The 27,171-nt window shown below is 45.7% G+C and overlaps 1 protein-coding gene across 1 annotated transcript in view; it reads left to right on the top strand.

Moving 5' to 3' along the window:
• Mical2 (microtubule associated monooxygenase, calponin and LIM domain containing 2) overlaps positions 1-27,171 on the top strand; it is a 151,937-nt gene that overhangs the window by 114,753 nt on the left and 10,013 nt on the right. The window contains exons 33-40 of the mRNA XM_042056049.1: positions 934-2,221; positions 13,154-13,254; positions 16,514-16,594; positions 19,100-19,283; positions 20,150-20,205; positions 22,319-22,442; positions 23,302-23,399; positions 26,989-27,031. Coding sequence (XP_041911983.1) covers positions 934-2,221; positions 13,154-13,254; positions 16,514-16,594; positions 19,100-19,283; positions 20,150-20,205; positions 22,319-22,442; positions 23,302-23,399; positions 26,989-27,031 — 1,975 coding nt within the window. The remainder of the gene's footprint in view (positions 1-933; positions 2,222-13,153; positions 13,255-16,513; positions 16,595-19,099; positions 19,284-20,149; positions 20,206-22,318; positions 22,443-23,301; positions 23,400-26,988; positions 27,032-27,171) is intronic.

A 27,171-nucleotide genomic window follows, 5' to 3' on the forward strand; every position in this document is an offset into this window, starting at 1 on the left:
AAGCCAGGGCAGAGTGGGCCTCTGGACACTCTACATGTGTCTTTCATAAAACCCATCCTGCCCCTCTTGGGCCACCCTCATGAGCACAGCCACCCCCGTCAGCATGTGTGGGAGATGGACATAGTACATACACTCCTGAGGAAGTTCACACAGGGAAGACAGCCGAAGGGTGATAGGCCCAGAAATAAGGGTGCTCTCAGTAGCATCCAAAGACCCTGAGAGCAATATCTACCTAGACTAGAAAGTATCACCACTGAAACGAATGGCTGGACTTTCTTTCTGTGTCCATTATGCAGTCTCCGTAACCCGCTAGACTTATGCTATACTCGGGAGAGCCCTCAAGACAGAAAAAGCATACACTCTTTTGAAGGCCTCTGACCTGTGGCCTTCCCTCAGGCACCAGGACTCTTGACAGGGCATAGCTACTCTCTGAAGAGTCCACTTATGTTCTTCCAAGTGCCTATGTGCTGGAAACTTTGATTTTACAATGGTGCGAGGTGTGACGTTTAGAAGGGTCCTCTGAAAGTCCCAAAGGCCATCCTTCCCTCCCAACGCTTTGGCTCAGAAGGATAACTCTCGCTTTTTACCTTGATAGCCCGAGATCCATGGTTGGAGAAACTGACATCTTGGATGTCAGCAAAGCATAGCTATAGGAAGAAGGTCCCCTTAGTAAAGGCAATGTCTTTTTGTCGAGAGCAGCAGCCAAGTTGGGCCGTTTTGTTCTGGCTTTTTCTCCACATGTTCTAGAGCCTTTACTGGCCTTTGATTAGAGCATAGAAACAGCAGGTAGATGTCAGCAAGTTCCTAATAGTCACTTGGGCATCTGGATGTGAGAGAAAGAAAGGAAGTGGCATGTGTATCAACATTCGCCTTCCCCAGGAAAATAAGCACTAGGAACTGTAAGTAACAGGTATTTCTACCCATTCCCTATAGGTGCCAGCTTATGACCTCCACTCCCTGCCTGTCTCCAGAGGTGATTTTAGCCCCACTCCACTCTACCTGAGACGCGCCAGGGCTCAAGGGATCTCGAAGGAAATTCCTCTCTATCTGCCTCATAGCCCCGTGCTGGAGAGCACAGGCCTGGTGAGCCCTGGTGGAGAAGACCTCAGCAGCCCTGCCAAGATGGCCTCAGAGGACTGCCAGGAAACCTGGGCTCCTCCTGGGAGCACCAAAAGCATGCACCCCATCACAGGGAAGGACCAGTGTTTGTCCAATCAAAACCTAACTCTTGGGACTGCAAGGAACCCAAGAGAAGTGAGTGAGGGACCCAGGAGGGAACAGACAGGTGGCCCAGGGCTGTCTGCAGAAACGAAGTTGGGTTTGAAGAAAATAACCCTCACACAGGAGCAGAAGAACATGTTACTAGACTGGAATGACCCCACCCCTGAGCACAGGGCTGGGGAGCAACTCTCCCAAGAAAGAGCTGAGAATGGAAGAGGTCATACCCTGAAACCATTCTGCTCCTCTACCCTCCCCCAGGCAGTGAAAGAGAAGCTGCTATCCCAGACAGGGGCCCAGGAGGAGATATGCACCCCAGCTGGCAAGTTGCCTCGGGAGCGAGAACAGACTCCACCCAAGTCTCCCCTGAAGTTCATAGCAAATGCCATCCGAAAGTCTCTGCACCTCAATTCTGAAGGTGGAAAGAAGACCAGCCCTAAGCCAGAGTCAAAAACATTGCCTCAGGGCCAACCACATGGCTTCACTCGCTCCTTTAGTTTTCGGAAACCCAGTTTCAATAAAGATGGGGACCAGCAGTCTCCAGTGAGACACATGGCCAAGAAGGCTTCAGCCTTCTTCTCTCTGGCTTCTCCAACTTCTAAGGCTACCCCGGCCTCAGACCTTAGCCTTCCTGACCCTATCCTCCGCTCCCGGAGTTTGCCCAGTCGTCCATCCAAGACGTTCTCTGCAATCACATCCCCACCACCCCACAGCAAGATTGAAGATGTCCCTACCCTCCTGGAGAAAGTGAGTTTGCAGGATGCCACCCATGTTCCAAAGAAACGAGCCTCGCGTATTTCCTCCCTTGGCCTAAAAGATAAATCCTTTGAGAGTTTTCTCCAGGAATGCAAGCAAAGAAAAGACGTTGGGGATTTCTTTAGCAGCCCCAAGGAGAAGGGGCCACCGGGGAACAGAGTCCCATCCTTGGAGAGGCTGGTACAGCCTTTTGGCAGCACCTCGCTGAGGCAGGTGGCGCATCTTTCTTCTACAGGGCAAGATGCACGTAAGTGGCTTTCTTAGTAGTCCAGTTTAGAGTTCATGCTGGGCAGTTAGTGGTCTCCCCAGAGTCACACAGGCACTGTGCACTTTGATTTCCTTCTCCAGTTCATTCTGACGAAAGTGGGGAACACGGGGACTGACGGGATGGCTACAGGCTTTATAGGCTCTTGCTGTCAGGCTGGATGGCCTGAGTCCCATTCCCAGGACCCACATGGTGGAAAGAGAGAACCAACTCTCCCAAGTTGTCCTGTGGTCTACACATGTGCGCCTCCCTCCCTCAATGCACAAAGAAATGTATGTAACTGAAAAAGAAATTTAAGGAAACTTGAAAGTTTTGTAAGAAAAACCCTAAAAAACTGAAATTATGTTATAGAAAGTTAAATTAACAATCTTACCACTTTCCTTTTTTCTGTAACTATATTAATATTTTTACTGAGATGTACATAAAACTATATTTTTTTTAAAAATCAACTTTATATTCTAGGTATTATACAAATAACCACAGAACCTATATAAATGTGACTTAAAAGAATGTTCCATCTTGTAGCAATATTGTTATTTAATGAACCATTGTTTGATTGTTTAACTTATAAGTATATATGTAATATATCTATATATATATATACACACATACTTGTAGGTGAATGTATTTATAATGTATGGATGGTGCTGGTTGGACATTTTTACACACATGTGCCTTTTTGTTTCCCTTGAATTGCTAACCGCTTTTCTGTATGTTTGATTACCGATGAAAATAGAGACTTTTTATATTTAAACCTGGTTGTTGCTAATTATTTAATTACGATATTGAAGAGTCAGAGTAATCAAACAGTATGGAAATACCTAGCAAAAAACAGAACATGTTATTGTTTCTGCGCCTCGCCAAACATTTAGTGTATTTCTTTAAGGATAGTGTAAATGCATACATGATATCTTTTTTTTAATGTGTGAATGTGTGGTATATCTGCATGCCTGTGGATGTGTGCATGCATGTGCACTCTAGGTGAGAGAAGGTTGCTGGGTATTCTGATCAATTACTCCTTGACTTCCTATTCCCTTTAAGACAGTGTCTCTCGCTGAGCCTGGAATTATGCTGGTAGCATGAAAACCCCCATGATCCCCCTGTCCATGCCCCTAAAATGCTGGGATTGCAGAAGTGGGTACAGCCATGCACAGCCTTTTACATGGGATTTTAACTCAGGTCTTGCAAAGCAAGCAGCATCCTCACCCACCAAACTGTCTCCCCAGACAATGATTTCTTTTGTCGCTGAATGTTCACTTGACCACTTTAAATAAATTGTGATCCTCTTATTTCCAGTTTTCAAAAATTCTGATAATTTTATCTTTTAAATTTTTAAAATTTTAAGGGATAATCAGCTTTAAAGAAATTATTTATCATCTTTGCACCCTAATCAAATATCTGTATAGATTAACAAGAGAACATATTAGCAGCCAAGTTTGGAATGAACATAGGTAAGTTGAGATATAAGAATTCTTTTAAAATCACACACCATGGAATTTCATTTGTTTTATATATGTGTGTGTATGTGTGTGTATGTATGTGTGTATGTGTGTTTAGATTTATTCACTTTTTATTTTATGTATATACATATTTGCCTACATGTATATCTGTATACCATGTGTATGCTGGGTGCCAATGGAGGCCAGAAGACTGTATTGGGTCTCCTGGGACTGGAATTACAGATGGTTGTGAGCCATTGTGTGGGTGCTTGAATCAAACCTGGATCCTCTGCAAGAGCAACAAATGTTCCTAACTGGGCATTCCCTCCAGCCCCATGTAATAGATGCTTAATAGATAGTACATTTGTCTACTTTAAAACTAAAAGACATGTGGCTGGGTGTGGCAGTGCAAGTCTATAATCCTAATACTCATAAGTCTAAAACAAAAAGAATATGAGTTTGAGGCCAGCCTGGGCTACATAGTGAGACTCGATTATTTGCATAAATATGATTATATCCATCTGATTAGAAAGCATAGCAAAAAGCCCTGTTAACAGGTTGAGAAGGCATTCTAAAGAACTAGGGGAAATCTTTGCCAACTATTCATCTGATTAGAGAGATTCATATGCACTCTTTAAGGCCTCAAAAAATTAAACACCCAAATGTTGTAAGAAGGCCACTTGTTTGTTCCTGGCTGCTCAGTCCAGAAATAATCACACAGAAATCATATTATTTGTAATACTGTTTGGCCAATAGCTTAAGTATATTTCTGGCTAACTCATAACTTAAATTAACCCATCTCCATTAATCTGTATATCACCACGAGGCTGTGGCTTATTGGTTAAAGTTCTGGCGTCTGTCTCCAATGGGGTTACATGGCTTCTCCCTGACTCTGCCTTTTTTCCCCCCAGCATTCAGTTTAGTTTTCCCTGCCTATCTCTGTTCTGCCCTGCTATAGATCCAAATCAGCTTCTTTATTTACCAACAGTATTCACAACGTACAGAGGGGAATCTCACATCATCCAAACAACAAATAATCTAACCAATAAACTGGCAAATAAACTGGATAGTAGAAGGATAAATGTAGAAGGAGCAGCAGGCTGCGTTCCCACCCAGCTCCCTCACGGCTAGCTTTACACCCCCAGAATAATTACCCGGAAACTGTATTCTTTTAAACACTGCCTGGCCCATTAGTTTCAGCCTCTTATTGGCTAATTCTCACATCTTGCTTAACCCATTTCTATTAATGTGTGTAGCACCATGAGGTGGTAGCTTACCAGGAAGATCCTAACCTGCGTCTGTCTCAGAGAGGAGAGGCATGGCGACTACCTGAGGTGTCTGCCTGACTCTGCTTTCTCTCTCTCACAATTCTGTTCTGTCTACTCTGCATACTTAATTTTCTGTCCTATTAAAGGGCCAAGGCAGTTTCTTTATTAACCAATGAAAGTAACACATAGACAGATGACCCTTCTCCATCATTTCCCCTTTTTCTGTTTAAACAAAAAAGAAAGGCTTTAACTCTAACATAGTAAAATTACATATAGCAAAACAGTTATCAAGCAAGAATTACAGTTACAATATTTAAATCTATCTTATCTTTATCATAATAATGGAAAACTATAACTATAACTAACCATTCTTCAACTCCATCAAAGACTCCAGAAGGATATAATATTACCTAATTAAACAAGAAGTAAGCAACTTCCAACACTCTAGAAATGACAAAGACATCTCGCTACCTGGACAGTCACCCAAAGTTCCTCTGTACCGTTGGGGCATCCATCTTTGGCCTACAGGCCCATAGTATCCAGCAAACATTTCCATAAAGCAGGAAATTTCAAAGACAGTTCAGTCACTTTTTTCTGTATCCTACAGAATTTCTTGCAGACTCTTTCATGAATCAGGAACCCCAAAAGACCATCTCACCTTTAGGCAAGTTCAGCAGTCCTTTCTCTGAGGGTTCTCTGTGTCCAGTTTATGCAACAGTCCAGGCAAGAACAGTTTCTTGCCCAAATTGCTATCAAACTCCATAAGGAGCCTCTTCGATGCCCATCTTCCTCTTGAAGTAGATTGGTTCTGCCAGGAGCAGACGTATCTCATTGTCATGAAAAGCCCTAAGTTACTAAAACATTTAAAATGCCATATTCTGTAGTCTTTGAAAGATATGAAGAATGCCTATCTGAAATATATCTCTATATATCTAGAAAATCTAGCATGACTACAAGCTTGACTATTATTGATTATATCCATTAACAACCAATATTTCCTAGTTATACATTACATTTTTAAAATGAACTACACAATCACAATACCTTAATCAAGATCAGAAATACATATAACAAAATTGACCTTAAATTTCTATCAATAAGGCAAAATTTTTACCAATGTCAATTATTCATATATCATATCCCCATTTAAATGTAAAAAAAAATTATAAACAATGTTTGGGAATATGGACGTAGTTATTTCTCTCCAAACTGGTTTGTGCTGAATGGGGGCGCTGTTAATTAGACCCATTTAAAGGTCTTTTATGTCTGAATCTGTCCTATTGTGAATCTGTAATTCTTTACTATCCAGGAGCACTTCTTAGAAATGCTAAGCACTTCTTAAAAACTTAAGTTGCGCCATGTAGAGGTAATACAGTAATGCCTGTTTCCTGCCCAGTCTAAACCTTAACTGTGCTGTTATTATGGTAATTACAATAGCTCCTGCCTGAGACCAGCACAGTTCAGTATGGCAGAGCCTCCCCGCTTGTGCCTCTGAGCCATGCACAAGGCACAGCTAACATGGCGGAGCTGCTTGTGCCTCTGAGCCATAGCACACAATGACCCCCTTTCAGACACACAGTGAGTCTAGTTGCCATCAAACAAATTGTAGCACTTTACTCCAAATGCTCCATTCAAAAGCTCTGTCTCCCGCAGGAGCCAGACAGAGATGGTGTTGGCAGCACAGCCCAGAAACTGGTATTTCAAAACCACCACTTTCTAGCAGACCTGATCCCACTGCCTACCCAGGCAGGAAGAGCTGAGCCACAGCCATGGTCTCAGCTACTTTGTTCCCAACCCCGAGTGGGCCCAGAAATGTTCCATAGCCGGAGTTTGCACTGGCGGCAGGGCCCAGGAAGCCGCGTTTTAAAACCGCGCAGGTTCCCCCCCCCCCCCCCCATTGCCTCTGACTCAGGGAAATTTCTCTGCAACACACTGCCAACAAACAGCAAAAGGCTGTCCAATAAATGCATAAAATGTTCAACATATTTAGCCATCAGGGAAACGCAAATCAAAACTTCCCTGAGATTCATGTCACCTTAGTCAGAAGGGTGGTCATGAAGGCCACCCATGAAACAACAAATGCTGGCCAATGAGGATGGGGTTGGGACAAACATGAGAGACCCTTCTGTACTATTGACAGGAATATACATTAGTTCAACTACTATGTAAAACTTGGTATGAAGGTCCCTTGAACACTGGAACTGGAGCTTCCATAAGACCCAGGCATTCTACACTTACACACCTGAAAAAAATCCAAGGTTAGCACACAATAGCCTGACACACCCATGCACACTGCATACTATTCAGAACAGCCAAGTTATAGACTCAGCCTAAGTGCCCATCGTAGACAGAGATCCCAGTGTGGCGGCATATGTCTGCATTTTTGCACTTGGGCAAGAGAATGAGAAGCTGAGGCCAACTTGGGCTACACTGAGACCCTGTCCCAAAACCAAAGCAATGGGGAAAAATACACACACACATACACACAAAAAAAAAACCCAAAACAACAATAACAGATGAATAAATACAGACAATGTAGTCTATATACACCATGGAGTGGAAGATTGTTTTTGCTCTACTGAATTTTGTTGGAAAGGGTCCATAACACCAAGTGTGTTGCAGTTATTCAATGATGCTCATAGTATGAACTCCTACATTGGTTTGGTTATTTTCTCAACTACTAAGAGAGGAGAGTGAACACCCCAACTATAGTTTGTTCAATTGTTTTATATTGTTTCAGTTCTGCAACATTATTTTGGGTTATATATATATATGTGTGTGTGTGTGTGTGTGTGTGTGTGTGTGTGTGTGTGTATACATACACACATATGAATATATATATTTCTTTACTTTTTAATATATTCATCTCTGTGTACATGTGTGTGTGCATGTGTGCCCACATATGTGATATGAATGAGTATGTGTGTGAATATGGGCCTGTGAGTATTGTATCAGGGCACACAAGTGAAGGTCAAAGAACAAGTTTGGGGGTGGGTCCTCACCTTCTACCTTATTTACGACAGGGTCACTGTTTTGAGATTTTAATTTTATTTGATAGGTGTGAGTGTTTTGGTTGCATGTATGCCTGTGGACCAACTCCACGCAGTGCCCAAAGAGGGTGTCAGATCCTCTGGAACTGGAGTTTTAGACAGTTGTGAGCTGCTGTGTGGGTGTTGGGAATCAAACCCAGGTCCTTTGCAAGAGCAGCTTGCGCTCTTAACTGCTTAGTCATCCCTCCAGCCCCAGGATTGCTGAGTCATCCCTCCAGCCCCAGGATTGTGGAGTCATCCCTCCAGCACCAGGATTACTGAGTCATCCCTCCAGCACCAGGATTGCTGAGTCATCCCTCCAGCACCAGGATTGCTGAGTCATCCCTCCAGCGCCAGGATTGCTGAGTCATCCCTCTAGCCCCAGGATCTCTGCCTACTCCAGACTAGCTGGCCTTCAAGCCTCCCAGGATTCTCTTGCTTCTGCTGCCATCTTGCAGTGGGACACTGAGATTGCAGATGTATATCTGGCTTTATGTGAGTTCTGGGGATACGAACTCCAGCCCTCATGCTTGCTTTACTCACTGAGCTGTCTCGTGGCAGGGAACACATGGGTGGTAGGGGCTATAGGCTGATGTTTTTGTCGTATCAACAGTCAAGAAGCAGAGAAACTGAGCTAGAAACAGTGCACAGTAGCATTCAAAGCCCATGCCGCAGTGACCTTCTTCATCCAGGTAGGCTCCACCTCTTAGAGGTTCTGAAGGACCGTCAGATCAACTGTTCAAACACATGGGCCTCTGGCAGACATTTTACATTCTAGTGCTAACAGTCTCTATGCTATAGGATAGGTCACTCAATCTTGATCCTATTGAACTAAAATTTCATATCCTGTGAACATCTCTCCAGTCCCTGCCTTCACCTGCTAGTTCTAGTGACCGGCATTTTATTAGACGCTCCATGTCTGTGAGTTTCTGTGATTTTCTTTTATAAAGTTGCGTGTAAGTAGATAGACATGCTACTGCCTGGAGCTGAGGGTGTGGCTTTGCCATAAAACTCAAATTTAGCCTGTATAATTCTCTGGGTTTGATTCTCAGCCCCAAGCCAAAAGGGAGGGCAGGAAGGAGGGAGTGGAGGAGAGAGGGAGGAATGGAGGGAGGGAGAAAGAGAGGAAGGGAGGGAAGAAGGTGAAGTAAAGAAGAAAGAAGAGGGGGAGGGAAAGGAACAAGAGGAAGGGGAAAGGAGCTAACCAACCATAGTAATGCTAATTTTACAGACCACTACTTTATTAAATTTATTAGTTCTCAAGGTTGTTTTAGTAGGTTACTTTTAACTTCTTTTTTTTTGTTTTTTTGGTTTTTTGTTTTGTTTTGTTTTGTTTTGTTTTTCGAGACAGGGTTTCCCTGTAGTTTCTAGAGCCTGTCCTGGAACTAGCTCTAACTAACTAACTAACTAACTAACTCTGCCTGCCTCTGCATCCCGAGTGCTGGGATTAAAGGCGTGTGCCACCTCTGCCCAGCTACTTTTAACTTCTTGACAACATTGATGGTATTTTTAAATACTTGCCTGTTAATTTCACTGTATCAGTCATTTCTGATTTTTGTTTTTATTGATGGATTTTTCTCTTATTTGACTAATCGTGTGTGTGTGTGTGTCATTGTTTACCAACTAATAGAATTTACGTAGAAAAATGGTTGAGTTTTATTTTTTATTGTTAAATGGGGGAATAAAGAATGTTTAATAGGCAGTAGAATAATGTTAAGGTCACTCTGTTCCTTCCATGACTTGTCTTCATGCTTGCTAGGTGTCTGTGATAAGCATTGCTCTAGCACTAATCTACCCCTGTTAATAAAGTAAAAGTTTCCTGTGACTGCCATAATGCCCCAGGTGTCTCTGACTAGGGACTATCTGAGCATCTCCCACCCAGAAAATTCTAGAAGTTCTCAACCTGTGGGTCATGACCCCTTTGGCAAACCTCTCTCTCCAAAAATATTTACATTAATTCATAACAGTAGCAAAACTGCAGTGATGATGTAACAATGAAAGTAATTTTATGGTTGGGGTCACCACAACATGAGGAGCTGTATTGGAGGGTTGCAGCATCAGGAAGGCTAAGAACCACTGCAAAAGCAGTAGACTGTTGAGCCTGCAACTTCTCTGCAGTTATATGCCCAGCCAGGTAGCTTCATTTTATACATCTTTGGATTCCTGTTAAAGCAGTAGATAGACATGGACTTCTACGCTAATTTCTAACTCTCTCTCGCTCTCTCTTTCTCTCTGTCTGTCTGTCTGTCTGTCTGTCTGTCTGTCTCTGTCTCTCTGTCTCTGTCTCTGTCTCTCTCTCTCTTTCTATCTCTCTCTCTCTCTCTCTCTCTCTCTCTCTCTCTCTCTCTCTCTCTCTCTGTGTGTGTGTGTGTGTGTGTGTATGTGTGTGTCTCTCTTGTCTTTTGTGGCACTCCCTCCTCTCCAGAGCTCTCTCCTACACATTACTGCTGCCTCTGCTTGGCCAAACTCTGAACTGCCTTTCAACTCAGTGAGCCTACTTTAACCTGTTAGGGTTTTTTCCTGCCTGCACTGTGGTCAGCAAAGGACCTCAGGACAGAAGCATCCGTGGCTGTAGGACTGTATGGCTTTCTGCTCTTATCTTTTACATCTTTCTGTACTGCCTGTTGGCTACTGTCTGGAGAAAGATGCTTTGTATATTGTGTCCTGAATTCTAACTGCATTCTGGTGAGAAGTCAGCTCCAAAATCAGGCAGTCTGACATGGTGTGGGGAAGCAGTGCTGCAAAGTCCTTAAAGATTGCAAGTGACTTCAGAATGGTTGGCATCCCTTGATGGGAGGAGAGGAATGGTTGGTCTCCCCTGATGGGAGCAGAGGAATGGTTGGTCTCCCCTGATGGGAGCAGAGGCTCGGGCAAACTGCTAATCGGCCTTCCTACTGCTTAGAAGCCATTTCACTTCCATTTCCAAATTTTGTTGTTGTTTTTTTAATTAGAAAAAGTTTCAACTTTACATCTGTAATTCTACTGTACATAAAGGTCAATCAGGCAGTTGTAGAACAAGAAAGTGTTGTTAATTGAGTCAATGATAGCAATAAAGATGGTGAAGACAGTTAGGATATGAATGTTGGTTGTCAAGTTGACTGGGCACAGAGCCACCTAGGAGACAGACACACCTTTGGGTCATCTGCAAGGATGCTTTTAGAGAGGGTTAACTGAGGAGTGAAGACCCATCCTGAACGTGGGCACCACCATCCCATGGGCTGATCCAGCAGACTGACTGAAAAGGGAATCAAGAGGAGTTGTGTGCAGCATTCATCTCTTTTTGCTCCCCAGTACTCAGAGGGGAGCGAGCAGCCTTCCACCACCCCTTCCTTCCATGATGGACTGTATCCTTAAACTGAGCCTTCTTACCTCAAATTGCCTCCTTTCTGAGACAGTCTCTAGCTCTGGCTGGCTTCAAACTCTATAGTAACCAAAGATGGCCTTGAACTTCCGTTCCTTCTGCCTCTGTCTCCCAAGAACAGGGATGGGAATCTAACTCAGAGCCTCTGGCGTGCTGAGCTACAACCCCGGTCCTGAAGTTGCTCTATATCAGATACTTGGTTGCAGTAATGAGAAAAGTAGTAAATAAAACAAGCCTAAATAAACCTCCCCAACAGCTACCCCCATGTACCAGATACCATCAAGGCTTTTGACTGGGTTTGCTTGACCACAGTGATTCTGCATGCAGGGATCATGACAGCAGAACTCAAGAGCATACAGTCGGCTCCTTTAGCTTCTATACTCAGTGTTCAGTGTCTGGATCCCTCTGTGGTGATTTAGTGGCTGAAGCAGGATGCAATTTCTGCCCAAAGAGAACACAGCCTTCTCCTAGGATGATGCCACTCTCTGATTCTATCTTTACCTGAGCTTTCCCATCTGGCAAATTAAAGTGGAAAACAGCAAACTCTCTCCCCAGAGAGGCTGGGTTGCTATATGCATGTTTTGTATTATTTTGCTCTGAATAAGAGCGTATGTAAATGTGTTGCTGGAGGTTAAAATTACCCTTATTTTGTAACACTTGGCTGCTCCCACTGGGGTGAATAGTTGAAAATTATAGGGAGGCTGGAGAGGATGTTAGCTGACTTGGAATTACTTCTCTCCTTTCTCTCCACCCACTCCATCATTCTGTGCAGACCCAAGCTGCCACTATAGGGTCCATTTGCCACTGCTAAGTTCTAGATGGTTTTGTAGTGCAGTGACCAACATGGGTTAATCCTGGTATTGGCATAGACTCCATCAGGTGTGTGTGCAGGGGCAGATGTTCTTGCTGGAAAAGATGAAAGTCTCCTGTAGTACCTGGAAGCCCAATCACACCTGGGTTTCAGCCAGATCACAAAAAGGTGTTTGGTCAACATGGGCATATTACCGTCCTCAGCCGTCCAGTTCATGTTTGGAGTTTGGCATGGCTCCTCAGCTTTCGCTTCCCCATGGGCCCTGCTTTGTTGGGCCATCCCTATCTTCAACTGCTTTTTTTCCTGGCATTTGAATCATCCCTTCCATGATGTGATAATATCTGCAAGTTGGGAAAATAAAAGTGGCATTTGTTTAGCCATAATTAATGAAATATTTATGTTGCATGAGGCTATGTGATAAAATCCTTAGGCTTAGAGTCCTTTTGCTTCTGATTACATTTGGGATTTTTTTTTTCTATGACCAGACATTCTGACGCCAGCTCTTTTACACTGAGCAGATGTCGTGTAGTAAAATGGGTGCCAGATGCTGCAAGCCGCAGAAGGGCGATTTGTTTAAGAGCTGGCTCTGACTTTTTTTTTTTTTGCATTCAATTACTCTGTAGAACGAACCTTACCCGAGCATTTAGGTAACTCAGCTAACTTCAGATATGCATTTTCATAATAGATTTTTGATCCAAAAGCATTGTAAGCAAGGATCCTGCCCTGTGAAGGGTGTTTAAGGACTTCCTTGATTTCCGCATAATACCTTGTTTTGTTTTGTTTTGTTTTGAATGTGAGAAGAGAGCCGCAGAGCTCTTGGCAGGGATCCAGAAATGTAATTAAGGTAGAGGGCCAACTTTTCAGGGGCCCTGAGGTACTGCTTTCCCAAGCTCCTGGCAGGTGTAGTGAGGGGTGGGCCGAAGGAAGCAAACAGGGTGAGGGAGGAGAGAGGCAGAAGCAGGAAAAACAGCCAGCAGTTTGGTGAGTTCTCTGGTTCTCGTTTCAGGCCTTGAAACTCCAGTGACAGAGGCCACCTCTTCTCCCTCGTCTCCTACCTCCTCCTCTGCAGAGGAAGATACTGGCTCCCAGTCTTCCTCACTGCTAAAGGTAACATCACGTGGAACACCATACAATGCCTTGGCTGGCTAGGGCTTATTTCCCATCCAGGCTTCAGAGCCAATGTGGGCTCCAGCTGCGAGGATCCTCAGGAGGATAAAGCCACATTGCAACTGACAACCACCCTTCTTTTTAACTGGAACACCCCAAGATTTGTCTTCTTTTGAAAATAAAACACCCAACAAGAAAACTTCAGAGTCTCAAATGGGGGAAGGGAAAAAAGAAGACATACTGACTTGAAACCATTTGGCGAGTGCCGTGCTTAAAGTGGGTTTGATATGCGGCCCAATAAGCAAACCCTTGAAAAACTTCAACAAGCAGATGTGTATTTCCCCAAGGGAAGCACAACTTCATTTAAGAAGCACTAGAGGCAGATTGCACAGAAAAATGTTATGTTTATTCTAATCGGAGCTATGAAATGAACCAGGCAGTTGCACAGAGACACGGATACACCAAGGCACCTTCTGTGGAAGGAGCCCACATGCCACTGGGAAGGCAACCATCCCCTTTCTTAGTGGATATTCATGTCTAGCAAGCACTTACCAAATCTCTCATGCCAATGCAGAGAAAACACAGTGTGGCATGTCTGTGGATGTGCCTATATGTCACATGTGCAGAGAGAGACGTTTGCCACCCAAGCTCGCTGCTGTTTTCTCCAAGTATGGGACTGAAGCTTGTCCCCTAGGACTCAGAGGGGTCCTCTCTTGCCTCTGGCATAGGCAGAGGATCTGTGCATTGCTCTGACTCTGTTTATAGTTTTGGAGCAGAGAAGAGCTATGAAGGAAGAAGAGAACCAAATTTACTCACACTCGGCTTTCCCATATCTAGCAAGAGAGTCTTTGGCTTCAGTTCAAGTCACAAAGGGGGATTCCAACTCCCTAAGGCGCACACACAGTGGAGATGGGGGAGAGGAATCTTTCTTTTTTTAAATTGCGGGCTTCTTTAGTTATTTCAGTCCTCCCTCACCAGAAATGAATTGTTATGTAAATTGTGTTACATTGATTTCTGGGGGCTCCTTATTGCCCCTCATCCTCTCAAATGACCCTAAGTTAATTGTTTACTCAAATAAGACAGATTCCAGACTCCATCTTCTTAACACTCATAGAGAAAGAATAGGTTAGCACGGGCATGTGGAAGTAGCAAGACCATAATATCCCAAATAAACCTCACAACTAGCTCCTTGCCATCTTGCTGGCCTAGCACACAGCTAGTGGTTACTTCAGAGAACCAGGTGGTGAAGCATACCCATGCTACCTCTTCCTAATGGGGCCCCACTCCTCCAGGAAGCCTTCAAATGGGAAGGAAGGGCTTTGGTGCATTCAGGTGTGTCCCCACCCAGGGGTCACAACAGAGCCTGCTCAGATGAACCTCTGCACAGGAAGCTGGAGGCAGGATGCCTGAGGCAGGGGACTTGTGGCAGCTGAGCCTTGGTCCTTCCCTCCTCCTGCACTGGCTCTTCTCTTGGCCAGCCCTTAGCTTCTCTCCTCCATTCTCTGCAACAGCACCATTGCTGGGAACAGAATGAAAAGCCCATGTGTAAGGATTCCTGAGCTTTGCGAGAATATGGTTTAAATACAAGATAACAAATTCCCTTTTATCCCCAACTTTGGGCTCTGTTTTACTGTTGAAAGAACAGAGAGAGAGAGAGAGAGAGAGAGAGAGAGAGAGAGAGAGAGGAGAGAAAGAGAGAAAATGTGTGTGTGTGTATGTGCGTGCACATGCATCAAAGATCAAACCCAAGACCTCACACATGCTCAGCAAGCACTCTGCCACTGAGCTACACTCTGAGCCCTGTAGGGAGGACTATGCTTCTGGGAGATTGCAAGGCACTGTTGTGGTCTACCGTTCTCCAGATGTCCTCATTTGCTTTCTGTTGCTGTGATGAACATCATGACCAAAAACAACTAGGGGAAGAAAGGGTCTATTTCATCATATAGTTTACAGTGCATCACTAAGGGAAGTCAGGACAAGGGCTAAAGGCAGCAACCTGGAGGTAGGAAATGATGCAGAGGCTGTGGAGGAATGTAGCTTAATGTCTTGCTCTCCATGGCCTGATTAGCCTGGACCAACTACCCAGAAGTGGCACTACCCACAATGAACCAGGCCCTACCCTATATCAATCATCAGTCAAGAAGATGCCCTACAGACTTGCCTACAGGGCATCTGATGGAGTCATTTCCTCAACTGAGGTCCCTTCTTCCCAGATGGCCCAGCTTGTGTCAAGCTGACAAAAAAAAAACTAACCAGAATACAGAATACAGAATTTGTATTCAGTGGTCTCCATTTAGAGGAAAATGACACTCCTATAGGCCCTATCACAGAGCAGGGGTCCTTGACTGTCTAGCCAAAAGAAAAGGCCTGTGGGAAATAATCATACTGAGGATGATTCGCCTGCATCCATTACTAATTGTGTCAATTTGGGCAGGTTGTCTTTCTGACTTTTGTTGTCCATATTTGTGGAGACCTTCAATCTGAGACATAAAGGAGACATCATGAAGGAATTAGTTCATTGCCTGGCCCATGCCACTCTACAGATGCTAGGATTTACAACCTGGCTCATGCAGTGGGTGCTCCTGAGATGCTTGTGAAATAAACAAGCCAGGTCTTTAGGTGAGCTGAGAGACCATCTTAGGGCAGGAAACACCTCACCCTGGTCCGGATTTTCTCCAAAGATCCTCACTGATTACTAGAGGGTTCCCATGCTAAAGCCAGAACCCAAGCAGTCTACCTGGAGGTCTTCTCCAGGAACAATGACGGGACTGTGATGAGATGTAAAAGCCAAGGTTTCCTCCCGAAGATCTTTAGGATTCTAAAAATCCTAGAACAACTTCCATCCCTGAGATGGAATACTTGGGAGGCAAAGGCAGGTGGATCTCCATGAGTTCAAAGACAGTCTGGTCCATGTAGCAAGTTCCAGATAAGTAAGGGCTATACCATGAGACCCTGTTTTAAAATAATAAAGATAATGGTGATGATGATGGTGCCGATAATGATGAAGTTAAATCAAATTTTAACTTCAATTTTTTATTCACAGCTCAATTCCACTGCCCCCTGTGGATAGTGGCATTCATATTTCACACAGTACAGATAGAGGTCATTGTCATCACTGTAGAAAGTTCTATTGGATGTCGTTATGCTAGAAGGCCAGCGGTGGCTTGGAGTCATGCATGGAGAGGGCAGAGGGCAATGATGAGATTTTGTTATCCCTTTTTCTTAGTTGTGGCTTTTTCTTCTCCATTGCTTTGTATAGGAGAAGATACCCAGAAGAAGAAGGAAGCTGGAGAAGCAGTTGGTTAAGCAAGAAGAACTGAAAAGACTCCATAAGGCTCAGGTCAGGAAGCAAATATGTGAAGGGTGTCCCCGGGGTATGGGTGGGAAATCCTTCAGGAGTCAATCTGTTCTTGGGGAGATGGGCCAGGGAAAGGCCTGCATCCCTTCTGTGAGAACCAGACTATGGCCATTCTGAAGGTCCTGACCCAATCCCCAGTAGGGCTCTGTGGTGAGGAGCTCAGGAGGTTGAACTATTCCCATCCCAGTCACCTTTCCGGCCTCAGGTTTGTGTCCTGCAAAGTGAGGCTGGCATGGCCATCACCATAATCCCTTACTCCCGCAAAGCAGTGACCTTGGTTGTGTCCTCAGTAAGGACAGAAGTCATCCACCAACTCCTTGACTGAGTCTCTGCTAAACTGGTAGCTACTGGGGTCCAATTCCATTTTAGGATTAGTTGAAAGCGTAAGTACCTAGTACTTCCTAACCTAATGATTTCCTCCAAGCATTTCTGCCCAAGCTGATCTGTCAGTCTCTGTCCTGGATGAACAAAATGGAGCAGACAGCATAAACACTGTCCCTCTCCAAGCCCAGTCTTGAAGAACTGTGTCCTTGATGTGGCCATGCAGTCTTGTGTACTCGTCAGCTTTCTGCTACAGTAACAAAATGCCTAAGATGATTAACTTTCAAAGAGGAAAGCTTTGTTTGGATTTATAGGGTCAGTCATACTAGTCCATGGTCAGTTGGCCCCATTGCTTTAGGCCTGTGGGGAGGGTCTATCTCTGCAGGGAGTATAAATAGTATAGACAGAGAGGGAGGCAACTGTTGACTTCACGGCCCCAGAAGCAGGGGCAGTGAGAGCGGGAGGAGTTCTTCATATCTCCTTCAAGGGCACACTCACTCACAGTGACATGGCTTCTTTCTGTGAGGCCCTGCCTTCTAAAGGCTTCGCTGCCTGTGGTAGCACCTTGGCTGGGAAGTGGGCCTTTGGAGAATGAACGCTGTGTTTACTTGCTCAGGCTTCCATAGCCGCAGACCACAGCCTGGGTGGCTCAAACAACACATATTTCTTTCCTGGGGACTGAAGAACTAAGATCAAGGCGCATCAGGCTGGGCGTCTGCCAAGGGCTCTGCTTCTGGCTGAGAGACAGCGCCTTCCCATTGCATCCTCACAGGATCTTTTTGAGGAGAGGGGCCAGGGATGGGGGAGAGCATCCTTCCACTCATACAGGTAGGAGGCCCATTAGATCAGGGCTGCATGCCTATAACCTCAAAGGTCTCCTCAAACACTTTGTCTCGAATACAGTAACCCTGGGAGTTGGGATCTCAACCTATGAACTTAGGGACAATTCATTTTATTCCAGAACAACCTCATAGCTGCAACCACACAACCATCAGTTACAAAGTCACGTACCGGTCTCCCTTCCTTAGTAAGCTTGTGCCTTACCTGCAAGAAGAGTTGGGCTTTATCAAGACACAACCTCTTTCAAAGGCAGCAAAGAAGAGGGCATGAAATTGCAAGCAATTAGCAGCAGAATTCCCATTTAATTTTTGTTTCCCGCTTTAAGACTCATAGCTGGGGCAAGAAGAGCCAGGTGGCGGATCATGTCCCCATTTGAGTCTCTTGGTGCGGGGGATGCCTTGACCATTGTACCTATGATCCCAGGGGAGATTTAGAAGGATGGGTGTTTGGGGGAGGGAGAAGCAGACAGATGCACCATCTGCCCTGATGGTTCATGGTTTCTTTACTGTTCCTGTGCGGCTGTGTGTAAGGACCGTCCTGCCTCCCGGTAACCCACTGCTTGAAAGCAAGGAAAGTCGGTGGCGATGAACAAAATTTACCAAAAAAAAATGACCGTGCTCTACTTTCTTTCCTAAAGGAAAGCTGTTATTCCATGAGAGTAACAGCTGGCAAGAAAAGTAAACATGCCCACCCAACCCATGTATAACCCCAAACTGAACAAGTGCTTGGGGATCCATAGAGTGTGAGCTGTGAACATCAGGGGTTCAGCACCTGCTGCTCCACCTTCAGAACTAGACGATAACAGATCCACAGGCACGTTTGTCGGGGAGCACCTGGGGCCACAACCAGCGGTGCAAGGCCAGGGCAAGGCCCTTTTGAAGCCAAGGTGGGGTACAGGCTGACCCAAAAGGGAACCCTGATCCCCAGGAGCAGGCCCAGGTCTCCTTTTCATGAGGTGTCAGCGGCTCCCTCCTGCAAAACAGTCTCTGAGCAGCCCTAGCCTGTGCTGAGGAGACAGCCCTGGCCATTGAGCCCTTGGTAAAAGTCCAGGACCCATGAGGATCCCATGGCCAGTCTAGGAACCTCCCTCCCAGGACTCGAGTGTGGTGGGCCTTGTCACAGGGTGGTTTTTGACTCCTTCGTGGATGTCATTTATACATATACAGATGCTGTGCTCCGTGGCTCCTCCTAAGGAAGAAGCACCGAGGTCCAGAGCTGGGGAGCTCCACGGGCAATGGCAACGCTGGCGGCAGCTAGTAGCAGGCTCGACCTCTCGTGCCCCCTCATCTACAGAGCCTCTCAGGACATGCACTCTTGGTCTTGCAGGCCATCCAGAGGCAGCTAGAGGAGGTGGAGGAGCGGCAGAGGATCTCGGAGATCCAGGGTGTGAGGCTGGAGAAGGTGCTGAGAGGAGAAGCAGGTACCATCAGCAGATCTGGGAGTGGCACTGGCCTTGCATGGTGGGCAGGACAAAGAGCACTCATCACCTGCAGGGGACAGGTCAACACAGGCATACAGGCGCTAAGTCCACTGCCTTATGCGATTATTTTTAATTTATTTGTTTTTATTTTATGTGTGTGCATGTTTTGCCTGCATCCTTGTCTGTGCACCAGTGAGTGTGATGTCCTCAGAAGCCAGAAGAGGGCCTCAGATTCCCTGGATCTGGAATTATAGATGGGTGTGAGCTGCCTTGTTGATGCTGGGAATGGAACCCTTGTCTCCTGGAAGAGCAGTGTTCTTACCTGATGAGTCAGCCCTCTGGCCCCAGTTTAGAAAAAAAAAAAAAAAAAAAAAAAACCAAGTTCTAGGTTCAGCGAAAGGTCTTATCTCAAAAAATAAACTGAAAAGTGACAGAGGAAGAGACACACCATCAACTTCTGGCCTCCACATGCATGAGCACACAAGTACACAAGCACACACACATACGCACACACGCGCACACACACATGCAGACACACACGCGATTTCTCAAAAGAGCCTTAGGCCAGGACTTTCAGTGGAGCAGAAGCCCGAACACGATGTGCTTCTTCTCTTATTGGGTCACACCGTGGATTTCCTGTGCAGGGGATCTGCACTGGATCAGCTAGAGCAGACTCCTTTTGCTACAGCGATGACCGCTCCTGCTACTTGAACGGAGTCACTGCCTGTCTTTCCACCGGCTCTTAGGGATTCTGGTGGAGTGGACTGCCCTTGTTTGGTGTGTTGTGTAATAAATAGTATTCCCAATCAAGAAGGCGCTATTATTCAAATTTAGGACCCTCTTGTTGTAGTGGGGTCTCTGGGAATGAAAAGACTACACCAGCAAAGGGAATGTGTCTTTCGTGCTGTCGCTGACACGTTGGTGATCTGGGACACAGTGGGATCCGTGACTTACAGATGTCACAGAGCCTGTGCTGGGCCAGGGAGGTAGCTCAGCTGCTAAAGTGGTGCAGGTATGAAAACCCAAGTTTGGTCCCTAGAACTCACCAGATATTATTCATACTTGTAATCTCAGACCTCAGGAAATAGAGACAAACAGATCCCTGGGGAACCACTGACTAGCCAGCCAAGCCTAACTGTCAATCTCCAGGTTCAAAATCCAAGGTAAACACACCTGAGGAAAGAGATCCTACCCTGACCTCTGGCCTACACACACACACATGCACACACAAGCACACACACACATATGCACACATGCACACACAAGCATGCATGCACTCACACACATACACATACATGCACATTCATACATGCAAGCACACACACAAACACAAGCACGCATGCATGTCCATACACACACACACACACACACACACACATACACACACCCCTATCCCCTCACATACACATGAACTCTGTATTTAAATTTGCTTTCCTTCATGCAGAATGAGCAGTGATGGGTGGTAACTCAGTAACTGGTGGGGTGCCTGTCCAGCGTGCTTCATGAGGTCGTGGGTTTGACCCCTAGCACCACAAAGCAAAACATTCCAATTTACCTGTATTGGCTGGGCATAGTCTTAGGAAAACTACTCACTCAACCTCTCAGATTCCTTAGCTGTAATCCCCACAGCAGCAGGCGACTTTGAGAATTCAAGGGCCGTCTACCTACATCTCTCCTACATGGAGACAGTCAACAAACACTACCCATAGTCTCCAAAACATTCCAGTCCACAAGATGCTTTAAAGGAGACACCTCTGCGATCTTTCCTGCCGGAAACAAATTTTAGACCCCAAATGTTTACAGCTTGTTCTGCACATCTCCTCCAGTCTCCAACAGTAAGGAGGGAGAAACTATTTTGAGCCATACCTAAAGAAATGTGGCCGGCTGCTGGTGTGTTGTCAAAGGTGAGTCAGGCCAGCCCAAAGATGGTTCTATTCATTCTCTTTCTATTCTCTGTAAACTAATGACCCTGCTAGGTTTCTAGGCCTCTGATGTCCTTGTGAGGGTGACAGATGGAAGTCAGAGGGGGCTAGAGACAAGAGTCAAGACACAGAGAGCATCCTCAGAGGAAACCAAGGGGAAGCCCCACAAGACAGGCTGTCGAAGCGAAGACACGTGCATTTGTGTGACACTCATACTTTTCTGTGGCTCCGTGGTCCACGTAGTCCCTTGAAGAGATTGCCCTGCTGCTTAGTGAATGACCGATGCTTATTGGGTTAAGTTGTATTTGAGCTGGCCTCTGCTGCTCCCATTCAAGTGATTTAAGGAGAATTATTTAATAGGTATTATTAGGATAATTAGACAATGATCACAGTTAGGCAATAATGTTGAGCTATCAAGGTTGTGAATAACCAAAGTTAGAGGCAGGCCTGCAAACAAGGAGTGGGCTGCGATGGCTAGGCGAGGCCCCTCTGTAATGACTGGGACAGCCTGAAAGGTTCTTTTGTGCCTGGGAGTTATTCATTAGGCCCATTGAATTAGAGGGCTGTGCAGGGTGTGGGGTGGAGGGTGCAGACCAAGGGCCCTGACGTCTGAGTGAAATGAGCTCTTCATTGTCCCGACAACAATTCTGGCTTTCTTTTAATTTTTTTTCCCAACAGTCAGAAATGAGTCTTTCCCCCCCACCCCAGCATGGGGTCCCCCCCAATTTGTTCAGGAAAAGGAAACAAAGTGAAGCAGAGAGTTAACCATCAACCCTAAAGGACAAACCGAGGATGTCTGTTACACACAGGCTGTCTGTGCATGTGGTGGGTATCTTGGGCAAAGGCAGCAGAGAATCCCTGTGGTCCCCCTGTGTCTAAGTCACTAATGGAGCACGATACTCAGGGACCTGGACCCCCTGAGTCCACCTCCTTGCATGAACAGCCTGACCTCCCTCTGTCAGCTACTTGGGCTTGTGTAGTTGAGACATTAGACAACACTAGGGTTACATCATGGTAAATGCCAGCTAGGATCACTGTATGCCCTGGCAAGAGACTACCATGCAGATTATGATTGGGTAGAGTCTGAGCTTTCTTTCCATGTCTGGAGACAGGAGAAATCAAATACAAAAGGAGAAAAGCTTCAAATGATGAAAGGTTTGTTCTCAGGGAAGATGGATAAGCCAGGCCCTTTCCTCATTCCAGCTGGCTGCCTGGAAGCCCACCTTGGGCTTCTCTCCTGTGGTGGAGTCTTGCAGTTTCTCCTTCACAAGGATAGCAAATACAATGCACATGCTGGAGGGTGCCAGCAGAGGGCAGCAGCACATACGTGAGGAGTGGTTTAATGGCCTTTCAGCCCAGCCAGGGAAGAGACTGGCTGTTATCCTGTGGTTTTCATCTTGCTGAGGAACCCAAGGAATGATAATTTCCTGTCTCATGTGACATTGAGGGATTCTGGACCGAGCACAGGGATGAGCCAGGTGTTCTTGAATGAATCTTGACATCACCAGCGTTCTGCAGTTACTGCTCCGTCAAATTTTCCCATCTGTAAAATGGATAAGGTGATAGACCTTCCTCCAAGGGATGGTGGAGATAGATGACAAAGGAAATGATAGGTGTGTGTGTGTGTGTGTGTGTGTGTGTGTGTGTGTGTGTGTCTCAGTCAGTAAAGTGCTTGCCACACTAACCTGAAGACCAGAATTCAATCTCCCACACCTTTGGTAAAAGACTAGGTACGGCAGCCCAATCCCAGTGCTGGGGAGGCGGAGGTGAGAGGATCCTAAGGCTTGCTGCCCAGTCTTATCAGTGAGCCTCAAGTCCCAGTGAAAGACCCTGTCTTAAAAAAAAAAAAAAAAGAGGGAAAGTGGTTGAGAAAGATGCTTAGGCCAACCTCTGACCTTCACAAAAGCACACACACACACTCATACAGAATAAATGAGACCATCTTAGCGAAGCACTTGATAAATGGGCCTGTCACATCTTAGACTGTCAAAGAAATGAATTCTTCTCTTTCCTTTTGAGTCCCCTCCTTCTACAGCCCAGTGATGGGGCCAACCTTCCCTTAGTGCAGGGCTTGTGTTGTATCCATTTCGTTCCTATTCACTTAGAACTCTCTTCTCCAGACAGAATCGAAGCTGCTTTCCACAGATGTGTATAGTCCATGAGTTTCACATGCTTGCCCATTTAAGAATCTTGGAGGAAGACCGACTTAGTGACTCCTGCCTGTAATCCTCTCAGGTGGCTGAGGCAAGAGGATGAGACGTTCAAGGCCAACCTGGGCTACGTGGTGAGCCTGTCTCACAAAGAAGGAGGAGGAAGAGGAGGAAAGCTATGTCAATGTAAACTTTGAAAATTTGTATTACACTGATGTATAAATATCATGTGTGTGCATGGGTGCACATGGCATAGCACACAGAGGGCAGCTTGCAGGAACTGTTTCTCTCCTCTGCCATAGGAGCCAAACCTAGGCTGTCAGGCTTGGGGCAAGTGCCATCTTACCAACTGGCCAGTTGTATTTTTGTTTTTTTTTTTAAAAGGTGAGTGTGTGTGTGTGTGTGTGTGTGTGTGTGGTGTGTGTGTGTGTGGTGTGTGTGTGTGTGTGTGGTGTGTGTGTGTGTGTGTGTGGTATGTGTATGCATACACCCATGGAGGCCAAAAAGGGGCATTAGAGTCCCTGGAGCCGATGTTGCAAGCAGCTGTGAGTTGCTGGGTACCAAACCACAAGTGCTCTTACCCACCGCGTCAACTCTCCAGTGATGTAGATTCTTATTGTCACTCTCAGCACCACATCAACTAAGCGAAGACAGTTCAACAGAGAAGCAGAGCCTGCGGCATGAAGGGTGCCCATCTGACAGCTGATCATCATTAGGGGATGAGCTCTGGGGCGCGGGTGGCCTTAGCATGCTCTCTTTAATGCCTTCTTCTCTGAATGGCGAAGCAGTGAGTCTGAGGTTAGCCCTTGCCAGCCAGTCCAGGCGGCTGGTTTCTATGCTTCCGCACAGCAGCAGAACAGGGAGGAATGAATCTCTCCATGACTGTCTTGTGCAGACGGACCACAAAAGTGGAGTCAAAGGTGATGTCAACCCTGTATGTAAATATGATCTTGTCAGAAAAGAACTGGACCCAGGGAGGGTCTCCAGGAGTCGCTCTGACCTGGAGTGACTGAAGCAAGCAGTTTGACTGGCTTTCCCAAGATCTGCAGACGCCATTGCTGAGATTCAGTGTCTCCAGGGGGTGGGGGGCGGCTTGAGATTCACTGCACAGCAAACAACAGGAGCAGCAGCATGGTGACACAAGAAGTCTGTCCCCAGGTCCCAGGGTGTGACACAGTAGGTTCTGATTAGTGGGTCGAGCAGTCAGTGCAGTGTGGGGTTCTGAGCATAGTCCTCTTCTAGTGGAGTCACAGGAGAGGCCCAGGCTTCAGATGCATGCATAGGCCTGTGCTTTGCACACTTGGCAAAGACACATGCAGGTATGTTAAGAGTCCACAGAAGACGGCATCACTCACAGATATTGAGACCCACCTGTTACACATCTGTTTCTGTTCCCAGCTTCGCTGTGTGTGTGTCCAACTATGGCCCACAGGCCACATGAGCCCAAGACAGCTAGGAGCACAGCCCAGCACAAATCATACACTTGCTTAAAAGGCCATGAGGTTGCTTGGTCGGTCGGTTTGTAACTCACATGTGCAGTTCTCCTCTAGTGTGAGCTTTGTAAAGAGAACATCTGTCACAATGTCAAAAGGTTGGCCACTGATCTCTGCAGGCTGTGTTGATAGACTAGAGGGCAACCCTCCTGATTGTTTAAAATAAAACAATTGCTGGGCAGTGGTGGCTCGTGCCATTAATCCCAGCACTCAGAAGGCAAAAGCAGGCAGATCTCGTGAGTTGGAGGCCAGCCTGGTCTACAGAGTGAGTTCCAGGACAGCCAGGGTTACACAAAGAAACCTCATTTAGGAAGGAAGGAAGGAAGGAAGGAAGGAAGGAAGGAAGGAAGGAAGGAAGGAAGGAAGGAAGGAAAGAAGAAAGGAAGGAAGGAAAGGAAAAGGAAAAAAAATCAAATAAATAAAGAAAAAATGGTCAGGGCTGATGAAGATAGAACCGATGTTCAAAAGATAAAACACCCAATGGACATGAATCCAATTGATTGAAAAATCAGAAAATGCCTTTAATTCTGGCACTCAGGAGTCAGAGGCATTCAAATCTTTGTGAGTTCAAGGCTAGCCTGGTCGACAAAGTGAGTTCCAGGATACTCAAAGATACACAAAGAAACCCTGTCTCAAAAAAAAAAAAAAAAAAAAAAAAAAGAAAAAAGAAAAGAAAAGAAAAAGAAAAGAAAAGGAAGAAGAAAAAGAAAAATCAATGAAGTGTGATTTTATAACCACCAAACTAAAAATTTAGGAAAACCTTATAATGTTTTCATAAAAGGAGCAAAAATGATCTGAAAAACCTTAATACCCATGACCCAGTGAGATGTTTTTGTTAAGTTTTGCTCTGACAACCCAAATTTTGTCTCCAGGACCCACATGGTGGACTCAGAGAACTGGCATCCACAAATGGTCCTCTGGCCTTGAGAAGTGCACACACACACACACAAACACACACATACACACACACACACACACAAAAAGTCAATATCGACTTAGGATTTAAAAAAAAATGTCAGCAATAAAGCTTATTCCCCAAACCCTAGAGCACCCATCTGTGGGTCATCATTGTCGTGAGTAGGAATTGTAGGAGACAGTTAACTCTAAGCTCTGGGACCTTACACTGACAGGGACTTCAGTGACACCAGCCAGTGTGAACTGAGCCACAGGCTTCTGAGAAGTCAGAGGACATGGACTGGCATGTAGCACAGCTAGTAAGGCACTTGCCTAGCATGTATGAGTCCCTGAGTTCAATGCCCAGCACCCACAATAAACAAAACCAGAGAACAGAAGGAAGGACCACAGTCTTGAGAAAATGCCCCACAGATGCGCGGAGAGTTCCGACATAGCCATTTTATGCCAGCAGCATCAGGGAGGGTGTCCTGTGAATTACCAAAATAGCAGTGAACACCCAGTGAGGATGCCCCACAGAGTGTAAGGAGCCAGAAACATCGTATCTAAAGAATTAGTTCTGAGCCAGACAGTAAACAAGACTGGACTGGGAAAAACAACACACCAATACACAATCAGAAAAGGGGTAGCATCTGGAAAGGGAAATGCTCACAAAACCAGCATGGCTTTACAGGACAGATTGTACATTCCTTCTGTTATTTTCCATCCAGAAGACAAACTACTGAACGTTGTATGCCAGTCACCCCAGGCAGGCAAGGACTAGGGTGTACCAGGCTTGGTCACTTGACCTTGATGTGGAGAGTCGTAGAATTTCAGTCGAGACTGGCATAGCTTGCTCTGTGCTTTTGAGAGCAACCTTGGGCAAAGTTGGATCAATATAAACGATGATTAACAAAGAGTTGATTTGTGTCGAGCTTTAGGTGTTTTTGTTTTTGTTGTTGATTGGTTGGTTAGTTTTTTGAAACAGAAAAAAAAAAAACTGTCCTTGAACTCCTGCTCCTCTCGCTCCCACCTTCCGAGTGCCCGGGTGCCACCCAGACACTGCGTGTTGTTGATTTTATCATGGCAAGTGGAACCCTTCCATTGTGTCTAAGAACCACGCTAGGAGTTCAGGAGGAAAGAACCTTGACAGTTGGACCAAAGCAGAGGATAGGAGGAAGGGTTAGATAATTGAACTGTCTGGGTCGCGGTCAGAAGTCACCTTGCCTTCTGGCCACACCCCTCTAGCAGAAGCCTGGCTCTAGGTGAGGGGTCACAGCCCTGTGCAGGAACAGCAACAGCCTCTGCAACAATGACAGAAAGCTAAGAGCCTGGGTAGGCACGCCACACTCACATCTTTGTGGATGATCCGCTCATGGTGGGTATGTCCATTGTAGGGGTGGGGTATTAGTAAGGTGGTGGTGGTGGTGGTTTCAAGTTGTTAGAAGACAAAGTGTTTTTTGGTTTTGGTTTCGGCTGCCTAGCTGAGTTTTAAAGATGAACGGAAATTAACCCGTCTGAA

This window comes from Arvicola amphibius, chromosome 1 (assembly GCF_903992535.2).
Source record: "Arvicola amphibius chromosome 1, mArvAmp1.2, whole genome shotgun sequence".
NCBI lineage: Eukaryota > Metazoa > Chordata > Mammalia > Rodentia > Cricetidae > Arvicola > Arvicola amphibius.